The sequence below is a fragment of the Mastigoproctus giganteus genome, chromosome 9 (assembly GCF_048544385.1).
Source record: "Mastigoproctus giganteus isolate SK-2022 chromosome 9, ASM4854438v1, whole genome shotgun sequence".
NCBI lineage: Eukaryota > Metazoa > Arthropoda > Arachnida > Uropygi > Thelyphonidae > Mastigoproctus > Mastigoproctus giganteus.
In genome coordinates, this window is record NC_143583.1 from 114239465 (window position 1) to 114255191 (window position 15727).

A 15727-nucleotide genomic window follows, 5' to 3' on the forward strand; every position below is an offset into this window, starting at 1 on the left:
CCGAAACTTGAGATACACCACTAATAACATTAGTGGTGTATCTCACCACTAATGTTATTAGTGGTGTATCTCAAGTTTCGGTGTTGGGTCCATTGTTGTTTTATGTATTCGTCAATGGACCCAACACCGAAACCTGAAATACACCACTAATAACATTAGTCCATGTAGAGCAGTATATATTGATTACCATTCTCTGTCTATGCTCAACCATCCTTTTATTCCTTGTAGCAACTTGTCCTTAATGCCATACTGCTCTAATTTGTACAGTAGTCTTCCATGTGTAAAAGTATCAAAAACTTTCCTGAAATCCAAGTATATGACATCAGAATTATTCTTTGCCTCCAGTTGAGCAGTGCATAGCACACGCTTCTTGATTAGACCAGGGTTTGAGCCTGTCACCACCAAATACGGAGGATGCAGAAAGGTCAGGGAATGACCACAGCATATTCCCAGACCAATATGGCCTTAGTTGCTAATGCTCCTAAAAACTAAATAACAAACAACAGCCTCCAGTTCCTTTGTGATTACATCCTGGTATCCAATCAAATTGGTCATCCAATCAAATTAGACTTCCCCTAGACAAACCCATGCTGTCTGAATAATTACTGCCATCTTGTCTAGAACTGTGGCACCATTTTAACAATTCATCACATTTTAACCATGTGTCCACGTTTTAGACACGAACGTGATTTACATTTTACCGTTTTTAGTCATCCGACTGAGCCTTATACACTCAGTCTGATTTTATCTGACAATGACCATGTCTCTGCTGTTTTTAGCTTTTTAAAATCAATAAACATTTTTACTGGTATATAAAATTTACATTTCATTGTGCTTTTCTATTGATTTATCTTTTATACCTTTTATACATTTGTTATTATATATTTTGACATGGTGACCTAACTAGTTAGATCAATGAATATTTAAATTTTTTTATATATATGACCTGGTCTTGGCGCATTATAGTCAAAGCTGCTAATGCGCCAATAAAATCTAAATCAATCAATCAATGAACTGTCTTGTCTATAGATGATCTTGCAATGCATCTTTAACCAGTGACTCCATTATTTTCCCCGGAACAGAAGTCAAACTAACAGATCTGTAATTACTCATATCACCCTTTGATACACATAAGGTGATGTGCAAATCTATCTCAAATTTACCTTCATGAATTGGAGATAGATTTGCACATCTCCATTTTGTGGGTACTTCCCCCTGAGTGCAAGGATACTCTTATAATTATGCCTAAGGATTTGCTTACTTTCTTTGCCACCTCCTTTAATATAACTAGGTAAATCCCATTTACACAAGGTTCCTTTCTTAAGTTTAACTTCAACAATTTCTCCTCCACTCTGCTCTCAGTTATTACAAAATCATTTAACTCCTGTTAGAGTTTGACGAACATCTGGCCCCTGCATCCTGAATAACTCCTCATGTGTGAATGTAGATGCTAAATACTCATTTAGTTCGGCTGCTATCTGAGAATTAGCATTAGTAGAGACATATGATGCAAGAATGCAAGCTTATGCAGCATCAACCAAAAAAAACATAAAAAAAAAAAAAACCCTTCCACTTCATCCTTCCATTCATTCGAAATACCTGTCCAGCTGAGCCTTAAATTTATTTGGGCTATCAACTTCCACAACAAGGGATGGAAGTCTGTTCCACCAACCACCCGGATGATAAGGGCAAATTTCCGCACATCTATACTACATCTGTCTTTCTTCAATTTGAATTTATGCCCTCTCAGGTGTTTATTCTGAGCAATAGTGGAAGAATCCCATCAGCATTGAGCATGCTCAAACAATTCAAGACTTTATACACCTCTATCAGATCACCTCGCCGTTGCCTAGTCTCCAGCCACTGTAATTTGCTAAACTTAAGCATTTGTTCATAAGAGCAACCCTTTATTCCATTCACTAATCTTGTTGCCCTTCTCGGTACTCGTTCCAGCAGCTCTACATCCTTCTTGAAATGAAGCCTCTAGACCTGTATACAGTACTCAAGGTGTGGCCTAACCATTGCCTTATACAAAGGAATAATCACCTCCTTATCCCTGCTAGAAAAATTCCTGTATATCATTGACAAGACACCATGAGCTAATCTTGCAGCCCGTCTGCACTGCTCAGAGAACTTCACTGCCTGCACAATTAGCACCAGGTCCATTTTATTCTCTACCACTGACAGTGTAGTACCACAGAGTTGATACGTTGCTCTGGGGTTGCTGTTTCCCATGTGTAGTACTTTACATTTGTCAATGTTAAACTTAATTTGCCACCTCTCAGCCCATCTGCTCAACCTTTCCAGATCCTGCTACAGCAGCATAGCGTCAGTAGTGTCCTTAACAACCCTGCCAACCTTTGTATCATCTGCAAACTTGGACATTAAGCTTGATATATACCATCATCAATATTATTTATAAATACAGAAAACAATAATGGGCCCAACACTGAACCCTGAGGGACTCCGCTAATAACATTAGTCCACGATGAGCAGTGTCCATTGATTACCACTCTCTGACTTCTCCCCCTCAACCACCCCTTTATCCATAGCAGCAATTTGCCTCCAATGCCACACTGCTCCAATCTGTGCAGCAGTCTTCCACGTGCAACAGTATCAAAAGCCTTTCTAAGATCCAAGTATATAATATCAAAGTTATTCCCTGCATCTAGCTCTTTTGTGACTGCATCATAGTATCCAATCAAACTGGTCAGGCAAGACTTCCCCTTAACAAAACCAGGCTGTGTCCGAGCTATAACTGAAGTCTTGTCTAGATGATCCTGCAGTGCTTCTTTAACCAGTGCCTCCATTACTTTTCCTGGAACAGAAGTTAAACTAACAGGTCTATAATTACTTGTGTCAGCCTTTGATCCTCCTTTGTGAATTGGGGTCACATTTGCACATCTCCAGTCTATAGGTACATCCCCTGAGTCCAAGGAAGCTCTCATAATTATGGCTAATAGTTTGCTTACTTCCTTTGCTGCCTCCTTTAATATAACTGGATAGATCCCATCCACCGAAGGTGCCTTTCTTGTGTTTATCTTCAACAATTTATCCTCCACTTTACTCTCAGTTATTACAAGATTATCTAGTTTACAGCTAGAGTTGAATACACCTCTGGCATTCCCCTCGCTGAATAACTCCTCATGTGTGAATGTCGATGCAAAATATTCATCAAGAGTTGAACCATCGATATCAAGTGGACCAATCTGATTCATCCCCTTCCTTCTAGAGTTTACATAAGTAAAGAACTCTTTGCTGTTTTCTATTGCATACTTTGCCAAAGATTTCTCATAATCTGCCTTTGCCTGCCTAACTTACTTTGTGACTTGGTTGCAGACCAGCATATATCTATCATAGGCTTCTGTGTCACGTGTTAATTTATACGTATCCCATGCATTTTTCTTCTCTGCCATGTGTCTCATTAGTTCATCTGACATCCATTTAGGCCTAAACCTTGAACAATATTTCTTAGTTGGTATGTAAAGCCTAGTAGCTTCCAAGATTCTTTGAATGCTTCCCATTTTGAATTTGCTGTTGGCAACATAATCAGTTGGTCCCACTGTATAGAATTTAAATACTGTCTCAGACCATCGTAGTCGCCTTTATGAAAGCAATAACTCTTCCCTTTACTCCAAGTAAATGGTAGTTACTCCTAGATGGTAGTTACCTCTTTAAATCCCACTTCAGCACACTGTGATCACTGCCACCTAATGGTTCCTTTATCTGCAGATTCTTAATGCATGAAGAATCACTACTGATAATCAAATCAAGAGTATTACTCCCTCTATTTGCCTCCCAAACATGCTGCTGTAGAAAACAATCATCCATTAAATCCACAAAAGCCTTGGTAGTGTGTGTGTGTGTCCAAACCCACAAATTCCAGTCAATATCTGGGAAATTAAAATCCCCCATTATAAGACTCTCTGATTTACTGGCACACTCTATTTCCCTGTACAGTTTCTTATTATACTCATGAGAGTCATTAGGCCTATAGCACACTCCTACTCTCAATCAATTTTAACCTCCCAATGCTTATGTCACACCAAACTGACTTGACATTGCACTGTCCAGTGATGTCGACTGGCTTCACTTCCTTGGATTTTATGTGTTTCTTAACTAATAGCATAACCCCTCCTCCCTTCCTATCCTTTCTCTAGATGTTGTATTTCCCAAATTCCAGTTCTGCATTCCTTATATCTGTGTGACACCACGTCTCTGATAGCCCAACAATATCCGCCTTTGATGCTTTAAGCAATACCTCAAATTCAACAAATTTATTGACCAAACTCCTAGCATTGGCGTACACGCAAGTATACATGCACCTGTTCCTATTCTTAGCTTCCCTAACAAAACCCATGTGTTCACTTTTACCGCAATGGCTCCCAGCAGCCTCTGAAATATCTTGCATCCCTTTTTCCAGGCTTCTGCTCATTCCCATAGAAGCAGTGCAAGAATCACTTTCACCTCTGCCAGTGGCTACTGCTAATCTATTAGTCCTTGTACCCCCCCCCAAGCTAGCAGTTTTCTGACACACCTAACACTGCCTTGATAGCACAGCAAATATTCTTGCACCCTTTCTATTTAAGTGTATCCCATCCCTGTAGAAGCAGTCTCTCTGTTAACAAGTACAGACCATGCTGAAAACAATTCTACCCCTTGAGCCTTGCACAATCTTTCCAGGGCTGAATTGATCAACATGGCTCTCGTCATATACTCCTTCCTATCGTACTCTGGGCAAAATTGCAGACATTTTCAAATTCAACCCTAATTCATGGCTTTTTTTCAACATTGACCTGTACTTGTTAAGTAATTCCGCCGGTCTCCTACTCTTAATATCATTAGTGCCAACTATATCACCTTTTGTGCCCTTAAAAGATGATATCCGCTCTACAACGTCATCAACCTTTGCCCCTGGCAGACATACCCTGGTCCTGTTCTACCTATCCTTTTTACAAAGCATGTTCCCTGTTTCCCTGACAATAGAGTCACCAACAACTACTAGTTCCTGTGGGACCAGCGCATTCTGCCTTGGGGGTTGCCGCTGTGTTGTGTGATGACCAAGTGCAAGCTCTGTGGGCAGCTGAAAGCTTGATGGGCCCCTCAATTTGGATCCTTTGAGGGCATCCACCCTGTCCTTCAAGCTCTCATATATAGGGCCATAACAACGCTGAGTTGTTGCCTGATTTTGTTACACTCCTTGCATCACGCACACACAAAGACATCCCCATTGCAATATCATGTACATCTACAGTCAAACCATTGATATCAAGTGAACCAATCTGGTTCATCCGCTTCCTTTTAGATTTTATATAAGTAAAGAAGTATTTGCTGTTTTTCTTTGCATCCTTAGCCAAAGATTTTTCATAATCTGCCTTTGCTTACCTAACCTCCTTTGTGATTTGAATACAAAATTGCTTGTATCTACCATAGGCTTCTGTGTTGCCTGACAATTTATGTGCATCTCTCTCTGCCACTAGTGCCATTATTTGATCTGACATTGATTTGGGCCTAAACCTAGAGCAATATTTCTTAGTTGGAACAAAAAGCCTAGTTGCTTCCAAAATTACTTCCTTGAATGCTTCCCATTTAGAATTTGCTGTTCATAACATCATCAGTTGGTCCCACTGTATAGAACCTAAAAAATCTCTGAGACCATTGTAGTCTCCTTTACGAAAGCAGAAACCCTAACCTTTACTCCTGATGGTAGTTACATCTTTAAGTAAATCCCACATCAGTGCATTGTGATCACTGTCACCTATTGGTTCCTTTAGCTGTAAATTCTTAATGCATGAATAATCACTGCTGATAATCAGATCAAGAGTGTTACTCCCTCTTGTTGCCTCTCTAGCATGCTGCTGTAGAAAACAATCATCCAATAAATCCACAATAGACTTGCTAGACTGCGGATGACCAACCCACAAGTTCCAGTCTATATCTGGGGAGTTAAAATCCCTCATTATAAGACACTCTGATTTACAGGCCCACTCTATTTCTCTGTATAATTGTTCATTGTACTCAACAGAGTCCGCTTCTTGATTAGACCGGGGTTTGAGCCCGTCACCACCAAATACGGAGGATGCGGAAAGGTCAGGGAATGACCACCGCATATCCCGGAGCAATATGGCCTTAGTTGCTGATGCTCCTAAAAACCAAACAAACAACAAACATCAACAGAGTCATTAGGCCTAAAACAAAGTCCTACCCTCATTTTTGCTTTCCCAGTGCTTATGTCACACCAAACTGACTCAACATTGCATTGTTCACTCATGTAAACTGGCTGCACTTCATTAGATTTGGTGACTCTTAACTAATAGCATTATCCCTCCTCCCTTCCTGTCTATCCTTTCTGTATACATTGTACTACCGAAATTCCAATTCTGCATTCCTTATATCTGTGTGACACCACATCGCTGATATCTCAACAATATCTGCCTTGGATGTCATAACCAGCTTCAAATCCATCAAATTTATTTACTATACTCCTTGCACTGGTGTACATGCAAGTATACATGCACATGTTCTTACTCTTAGTTACGTTAAAACAGCCCATGAATTTACTTGTTTCATGACTCCCAGCATTTCCTGAAATCCCAAGCAACTGGCTTTACTGGTTGCTGCTCATTCCAATAGAAGCAGTGCAAGAATCACTTTCACCTCTGCCAGCGGCTACTGTTATTCTTTTTAGTCTGTGAATCTCCCCCAACGTAGCAGTTTTCTGACCCATCTAACACTGGGCTTGAATGCATCAGAAAATAATCTTGCGCCCTTTCTATTTAAGTGTATCCCATCCCTGTAGAAGCAGTCTCTCCTGTTAACAAGCACAGACCAGGCTGAGAAAAATTCTACCCCATGAGCCTTGCACAATCTCTCCAGGCCGAATTGATTGACAAGGCTCTCATCATATACTCCCTCCTATTGTGACTGGGCAGAATTGCAGACACTTTCAAATTCAACCCTAACTCAAGGGTTTTTTTCAACATTGACCTGCACTTGTTAAATAATTCTGCCGTTTGCCTACTCTTAATATCATTGGTGCCAACGATATTAAGAGTAGTTACTCCTAGATGGTAGTTACCTCATGTACATCAATATCAACTTTTGTGCCCTTAAAATATGATATCTGCTCTACAACGTGATCAATTTTTGCCCCTGGTAGACATACCCTGCTCCTGTTCCATCTATCATTTTCAGAATATATCCCCTGTTTTCCTGACAATAGAGCATCCGACAACAACTATTTCCTGTGGGACCAGAACTTTGTGCCTTGGGGATCAGCTGAGACTGATGGCCCCTCAATTTAAATTCTTCAAGGGCCCCTACCCTGTTCTTCAAGCTCTCATAAAAGCCCATAACAATGCTGAGTTGGTGCCTGATTTCCTCATGCTCCTTACATCGAGCACACATAAAGACATTCCCCTTGGCAATATCATTTCTTATTCCTGAGTACAACCACCCTCTCAGTTCTCCCCTGAGCCACAGCACTCCCACTAACTTGAGCTTTTTGCTTTGCTGCTCTGGTCGTGGGCATGGTTTCGATTCAATTTCAATACAATTAAAAGTATAACACTAAACTTATATCCCAATGCAGTAATAACACTATATACATATCTATATATATATAATATCAGTATCAAGTTTTTTCTCCTGCCAACTCTCTATTTTTTTAAACATTGACCTATAGTTGCTAAGTAAATCCGCAGACCTCCTACACTTAATGTCATTAATGCAAACGTGTACAACTATATCACCTTTTGTGCCCTTAAAAGATATCTGCTCTGCATCATCAACTTTTGCCCCTGGCAGACATACCCTAGTCCTATTTCACCTATCCTTTTTGCACAATACAGTTCACATTTCCTGACAATTGAGTCACCAACAACAACTAGCTCCTGTAGGACCAGCAAATTATGCTCTGAAGGTTGCCGCTGATTCCTTCGAGGGTATCCAACCGACTCTTCAAGCTCTCATAGAAGCCCATCAGCAATACACAAAGACATCCTCCATAGCTAGATCACGTTCTGTTCGAGAGAAATCCACAAGCATGTCACAATTTGCACATTTTTTTAGACTGATACGTTGGAGAATTGTCCCCTTCGGTTCTCCCGTGAACCACAGTACTTTCACTACTTTACACACGTTGCTTTGCTGCTCTAGTCTGGAGCATGATTTCCATTTAAATACAATTTAATTAAAATAAAAAATTAAAAGGATTTATAAATTTAATTGATTCCTACTACGATGGTAAGCATTACGCTATCTGGTTTTATGTTATGCCTTATGCTATCAAGTTCGAGATATACGTACTGCTATTCCGTATCAATACTACACAATGGTGGCAAGTTTCAAACGGTACAAGTTTTACCGATAGTAAGTAATAATGTACAAAATCTTTATCTATGCCCAAAATAAACTAAGTATCGTAACTAGGAATATAAAGCTACTTCTAGAAAATAAATTAATATGCCAATTTAGTCAATAAAATGGTAAAAATTTAAGAAAAACTTCTCTATTAGCTGGAGACGTAAAAACTTCGCCTGCACAGAGCTAATCTCGTTCACTTGTGGAGACGGGTAATCAAGTTTTGGCTCATGATTGTATATACCAAGCGACTTTAACCACAGCATAAGGTACTTCTTCTATTACTTGATGACTGCACTATTGAAATAAATCTGGAATTGTTTTGATTGAAATGAGGTACTGCTTTGTGAATCTTTTTTGTTAACCAACTGGAACCTGTGATTACTCAAGTTGGTGTGATTAAAGTGGGCATAACAGAAGTAGCCTCAATATCACTAGGATCCAAGTTTTGTTCAATACTTTCACAATAAAGTGAGAAAAATATGATCTAATCTTATTTATTATTATTTTTTGATAGTTGTTGGCGCATCAGCTTCTGTGGCCATAATGCACCTCCCAAGGTTTGTTTGCAGTACTTTGATCCAAGCCCGAGGCGGGATTCGAACCCGCGACCTTTAGGTTGCCAGGCAGGCCCTTTACCCACCCAGCTAGCCCGGTCGGCTCTAATCTTATTCACCATTAGCTTTCCTGCCTCTGCATGTTACTGTCTTAATATCATGCACACGTTTATTTCGCTTTACGAATTCTCGGGTTTACAAGTTTTTTTTTTCCTTCAAAGTATCAAGTATCAACAAAATCGAAAATATGAACATTAATTGCAAAAAATGAATGTTAATTCATAAATAAGCCTCGGGCTTCCTTGGACCATACGGCTAATAATAATAATACCACATTACAAACCACGTGCATACTTATACAATACAGTGTACTGCGCTTTACGATATTAATCCATTAACATCGTACCGCAAAAATATTGTTAACGTGAACCCAATAACAGTTTTTTGGTAATTCATTCCACAACCTCGGAAGTTCAAATTTTCGCTATATACCCTAAAAGGTCGTTTTAATGGTGTAAATTGTATTAGTTATCAATTCAAATAATTAAACACACTACACTTTCATCTTTATCATATGTTACAAGAACCAATTTTGAATGGCTTTGTGATATTTTTCTAAAGCACATTTCTGGAAGTCACGACCATAAAACAATAAAAACAATTTGCACTTTCCGGTTTATTGGGCCTTTCTGTTCCTGAAAGCAATAATAAACAGGTAGTAAAGTTGATGTTATTGCATTTGTGAAAATACCGATAGCTGGAATTGTGCATTCTGTTAAAAAATGCTTATGCATGCTATTGAAATTTATAAAGAAAAGAGAAGATTACTTTGGAAATAAACACCTCTTGAAGCATTTCTGAAGAGGATGACTCCTTGTGCAACAAACCAATGAGTGCCCAGCCAATAATGAGTGATCAACAAGTGTGCATTTAGTCAATGATGATGATGAAGAATAAACATTCTTTAACATTTGGAAGTCATAAATAATTTCTCTATTATTATAATTTGCTTGATTTTACAGGTTATGTTTTCTTTTCTTTGGATAAATCAATCATTGTTGATAACAATTTTTTTTAACATTATGTCTATGGGAAATAAATTCCCGCTTTACGAGCGTGCACTAGGAATGAATTAACTCGTAAAGACGAGAACTCCTGTGTGTGTGTATCTATATATATATATATATAAAAATAATGGCTTAAAAGTTTAACATAAAATAAGAAAATAAATAAATATTAAGCTATCATTAGAGGCAGCAAAAAACACATCCTTCACATGAAGCCCAGATATATCTGATAATTCAAAATGAAACAAAATAAAACATAAGCCAGTAGTATGGCAAAAAATGTAGAGCGAAAAATTAACATAAAAATAACGTAAAATAAGATAAACCAAACAGGGAGGGGGAAGTAAAGGTAATAAGACATAAACAGTAGCCAATAGTCCCCTATATAATTTAACACTTTAAAATCCAAATAATAAAACCAATATAAAATTTAAAATAATGCCAATTATAATATGATTTAGCGGTACCCCCCCCCCCACGAAGGTACCAGTTCTGAAAAACGTGAAATATCACCAAAAAGGGGTTAAAAGAACTACTGAAAGAAAAATAAAATATCAAAATGATAGACTGACCATCATGCCCCATATCGACAGAGGACCACGAGGCCAATAATGGTCATGGAATCGCTGCATTTCAATCGCTATACAAATCATCGCAAAGGCGAAAAGATCGAAGAATCAAACCACCCATTCCTCCTCTGATTGATCCACCAATGCACGATTTACATGGCGGTGGTCCATATGGGGCATGATGGTGAGTCTATCATTCTGATATTTTGTTTTTCTTTCAGTAGTTCTTTTAACCCCCTTTTGGTGATATTTCACGTTTTTCGGAACTGGTACCTTCTAGGGGGTGCTGCTAAATCATATTATAATTGGCATTATTTTAAATTTTATATTGGCTTTATTATTTGGATTTAAAGTGCTAAATTATATAGGGGACTATCGCCTACTGTTTATGTCTTATTACCTTTACTTCCCTCTCCCTGTTTGGTTTATCTTATTTTACGTTATTTTTATGTTAATTTTTCGTTCAACATTTTTTGCCATACTACTGGCTTATGTTTTATTTTGAATTATCAGATATATATATATATATATATATATTATAATTTATTATAGACTTTACTTTTTGTGAGCATGGACCACCCTGAAATAACTTTGTCCCTTATTAAGAAGTTTAATCTATAATATTTTAGTAAATTTGACAATTGTCTTCAATTTCCAGTCCGTTACTGCTGGATGGTTTAGTTTTTAGTGGGTTGATGTACTTCGGTTTCACTTTGCTCTTCCTTTTGGAAGTGAGTAGATTATGGAAATTGAATACAGGATTATTTTTAAGAAACCCCTATATATTAACAATTTTAAAACCATAACATCGTGTCATAAATTAATTGGATTAATTTGACGTGAGCGTCAGACCGAAGAACTTCCTATAAAAAGATGAGTTAATCTCTATATTTTACAAATATATTATAATATATATTTATATATTATTATATTATAATAATTATTACTTATTATTAAATTATTAATTTAATTTTTATTTATTTATAATAATATTAATTATGATATTAATAATTATTAAATTATAGTATATATTATTATTATTAATATATAAAAATTGCTACCTACCATACTTAAAATTATTTTTTATTATTTTATTTATTTATTTTTGGCTGACACGGGAAAAGTTTACTTTCTTACATTATTCAGCCTTATTGATTTCGAGGTTACAATAACTTTTGCATGCGCCAAGCAGCCATGATGACAGACTGAACCACATTGAAAATAAATGACATCCTTCTTTTCCTCTGCTTTGTACTGATAGACATCGCCATCAATAAAGTATTGCACCTTTCCTTCGCTTGACTGAACAATCCTGACTGAGGACACTTGCTGCAGTTTATTTAAAATACAAGATTTTAAATGAAATAGGAAACACTGACTTACTGAAAGAAAGCAGGAACCAAAGGCAGACTAAAATTTGGTTGACATGGTGAGGAATTACTCAGAATTTATACAATTTGTGAAGTTAGATTAAACAGAAATAATTAGATTAAATAAAAATAAAATTGACAAGGTAGAGTTTCCATAGTCCCAGGAGGAATAATGGGTAATTACATGCCAATTCCAAAAGACTCTCCCCACCCAACAATACATGAAACTTGGTAAGATTAAACAGGTGGCTAGGAAGACACCTGATGTCCTGTCTATGATTAATAGGTCCTTTGTTAGTAAGGAAAAGGACATCATTATCCCTCTTTACAAGGCAATGACTAAACTGCATTTCGAATATTGCATTCAGATCTTGAGACTGCACTAAAAGGACATAGAACTTCTGGTGAGAATTCAAAGAAGAGTGACCAGATTGGTAACAAATGCAAAGTGATGCAAATACAAAAAATGGTTTAGAAAGTGTGGACTGAAAACTTTAGCTACTAGATCAAGGTGTATAAGGCACCAAATAGAATGAAAGGTTTCTTCTTCCTTGGGTGGGTTTGTGTCCCTCAGAAGACAAACAAAATCTCAGGGAATAACAGAAGACTGGATCTCATGAATTTATCTTTATTATTTTATTTATTTATTTTTGGCTGACATGGGAAAAGTTTACTTTCTTACATTATATAGCCTTAATAATATTAAAAATGGTTAGGCATCAAGTGTATGTGTGAAAATTATAGCACCTTGAGTGTCAAACAGGTCTAGAGTTATAGGACCTGTAAGATTTGGGGGAGGGGGGGATGTGAATACAGCACATGTCACTTATTGTGTTCACAGATAATGTTATCATTCGTTTAATGTTTTATTTGTTTTATGGTCCCAATCAGATGTATGCCAATATATATAAAAATGCTGTTTACTGTAATCAGCACTTCATTTTATATTATCACTTTTTTTGCCTTATCGTGGTTTCCATTTTTGTTTCTTCAGTTACTGCTATCATTTTAGCTGAGTCCCAAAGTGATCACAATAAGTAGCTTCAACTGTATTTGGAACTGCATGAAATTCAAAATCTGCATATCTCTAATTAAAATAGAAACTTGCAGTTTGTGCCAGTGTGAAGTTATTGATATGGTATATGTGCTCATATAATCAAAATGGGAAAAAAAAGTTATTTGTCATGAAGTATTGAAGTAGCATTTGACCGTGAAAATTTTGAAAAAATCTGAGATGCTATTGTGTTCCATAATAATAAAGGACTATAGCAGCAGCATTTCCATGTTTCAAATAACCTTCAGAAAAATAATGAAAAGAAATATATATTCTGGCTGATTCTCTTAATATTTGTTTTGCAGTCATCTTAAGATCTGAGCATGGAAGTCTTCAGTCATCTTGAAACCTATTCTTCTGCATTATATGGTTGTCCCAAAGTATAAACAGAGAATTTATTACTATTATTAAATTTTTTAAATTTAATATCTTACCAAAATATTTTGTGTTTTTCTCCATAAGTTGTCAATAATTTCTATTCTCTTCTCTGCTGATGGAAGCTCCATAAGAGTATAGGCACAAACCACCAAGTCATATCTTAACTGCAATGAAAAATAAATGGAAGGGAAATTAATGGTGGCTGAGCAATGCATTACCAGATCAATGTAAGTTTCTGCCATAAGTTTTTAAAGTGCTCCCACACATTGATAAATTTCTGTAATGAGATTGTCTAATTGCTATTCGTAAACAAGATTAGCAACTCATTGACAACAAGTTTTATGTCCTACATGCATTTTATGCAAGCTCAGCTCAACTAAAGTTTTTCATACTTTGGACTTTCTACCTCCCCCAAATACAAAGTATTCACAGTACTTGCTTGTGTACATTAGAAATTGTAGTGTTATATAATTTATGTAAGATATACAGTTGAACCTCTTAAATCTACCAACTCCATTATCTGGCACCCTCTAAGAATCAGCAAATTTAGTTCTTGAATTGCCCACTTACCAAGGCTGTATTAGAACTGGTTGTGAAGGGTGGCATTTGACACTGTTGCACAAGGAAGACTATTGTACAAATTGGAGCAGAATGGTATTAAGGGTAAGTTGCTACAATGGATAAAAGGATGGTTAAGTGGGAGCAGACAGAGGGTGGTAATTAATGGGTGCTGCTCTTCGTGGACTAATGTTATTAGTGGAGTCCCACAGGGTTCGGTGTTGGGTCCTCTGTTGTTTTGTATATTTATCAATGATATTGATGAAGGTATATCAGGCTTAGTGTCGAAGTGTGCAGATGATACAAAGGTTGGCAGGGTTGTTAATGACAGTAATGGCAGTGTGCTACTGCAACAGGATCTAGATAATTTGGGCAGATGGGCTAAGAAGTGGCAACTGAAGTTTAACCTTGAAAAATGCAAAGTACTGCATATGGGTAGAAGTAACCCCAGAGAAATGTACCAACTGTGTGGTACTACACTTAAGGTGGTAGAAAATGAAAAATACCTGGGAGTAATTGTGCAGTCAGATATGAAGTTTTCTGAGCAATGCAGACAGGCTGCCAGGAATTTTGCTAGCAGGGAAAAGGTGGTGATTGTCCCTCTGTATAAGGCAATGGTCAGGCCACGTGTTGAGTACTGCATACAGGTCTGGAGGCCTCATTTCAGGGAGGATGTAGATTTGCTAGAACGACTACAAAGAAGGACAACAAGATTGGTGAGGGGAATGAAGGGATCCTCTTACCAAGAGAGGCTTAAGTTCTGCAAATTGCAGCAGCTGGAGACTAGGCACCTGCGCAGTGATCTGATTGAGGTGTATAAGGCCTTGAATGGATTGAGCACGCTAAATTCTGATGGGAGCCTTCCACTCGTTCAGATTACGAACCTAAGGGGGCATAAATTCAAATTAAGAAAAGACAGATGTAAAATAGATGTGCAGAAATTTGCCTTTAGCCAGCGGGTGGTTAATTGCTGGAACAAACTTCCATCTGTCGTTGTGGAAGTTGATAGGTTAAATAAATTTAAGGAACAACTGGACAGGCATTTGGAGGGAATGGTGTGATTTTTTTTTTTTTTTTGGCTGATGCTGCATAAGTTCATACACTTGTTTTCTTGCATCACACGCCACTACTACTACTACTACTACTATTTCATCTCAAAGCCACAAGTTTTTACCATTCTCCAACACATTGAGAAATGTGGTGGGATTGTCTAACTGCTATTACCAACTCCTAGATAATGATATAATAATTAACTAAATGTATTTATTGCATAATGAATGATTTTAGAACTACTAGGTTGTCATTTGTAAGTAACATTGGCACTGCAACTTTCATCCATTTGTATCTGCCCATATGCAACTAAAAGAAAATTAAGTGGCCCAAAGGATTGTAGCCTCTCAAAACATATACAGGTCATTATCTATTGTGGAAAAGATTGCACTATCAAAGAAACACAGTTGTTCCTTTGGTGAAGTTATTCTGTGTAATCTTTGCTCACTTTTTTCCTTACAAAATATAACTATATATATATATATATAACGTAGGTATATTTTGGAAGGGAAAGTAATTCAATTTTCTGTAAGAAGTTGTTACAAATTCTTATGACAACAACTTCTTGTGACCAAAATGATCTTTTATGATGGTGATATTGCAAAGTAAGCTGTTATTGTCTTTGCAGTCACTGAAGAAGTGGTAAGAAAATACCACAAAACATTTGACCCCATTTTGTATGTATTTCCAATTCAGAAATAAACATAAAAATTGCAACATAGGTTTTGAGTGCTGTATTATCTTCAAATTACCATTTTCATTT

At 37.1% G+C, this 15727-nt stretch overlaps 1 protein-coding gene across 1 annotated transcript in view; it reads right to left on the reverse strand.

Annotated features, from left to right (window-relative positions):
* LOC150080656 (ribosome assembly protein METTL17, mitochondrial-like) overlaps positions 1-13513 on the reverse strand; it is a 97145-nt gene extending 83632 nt beyond the window's left edge. The window contains exon 1 of the mRNA XM_090381596.1: positions 13413-13513. Coding sequence (XP_090237722.1) covers positions 13413-13484 — 72 coding nt within the window. The 5' untranslated portion in view covers positions 13485-13513. The remainder of the gene's footprint in view (positions 1-13412) is intronic.
* Between the last annotated feature and the right edge of the window lie 2214 nt (positions 13514-15727).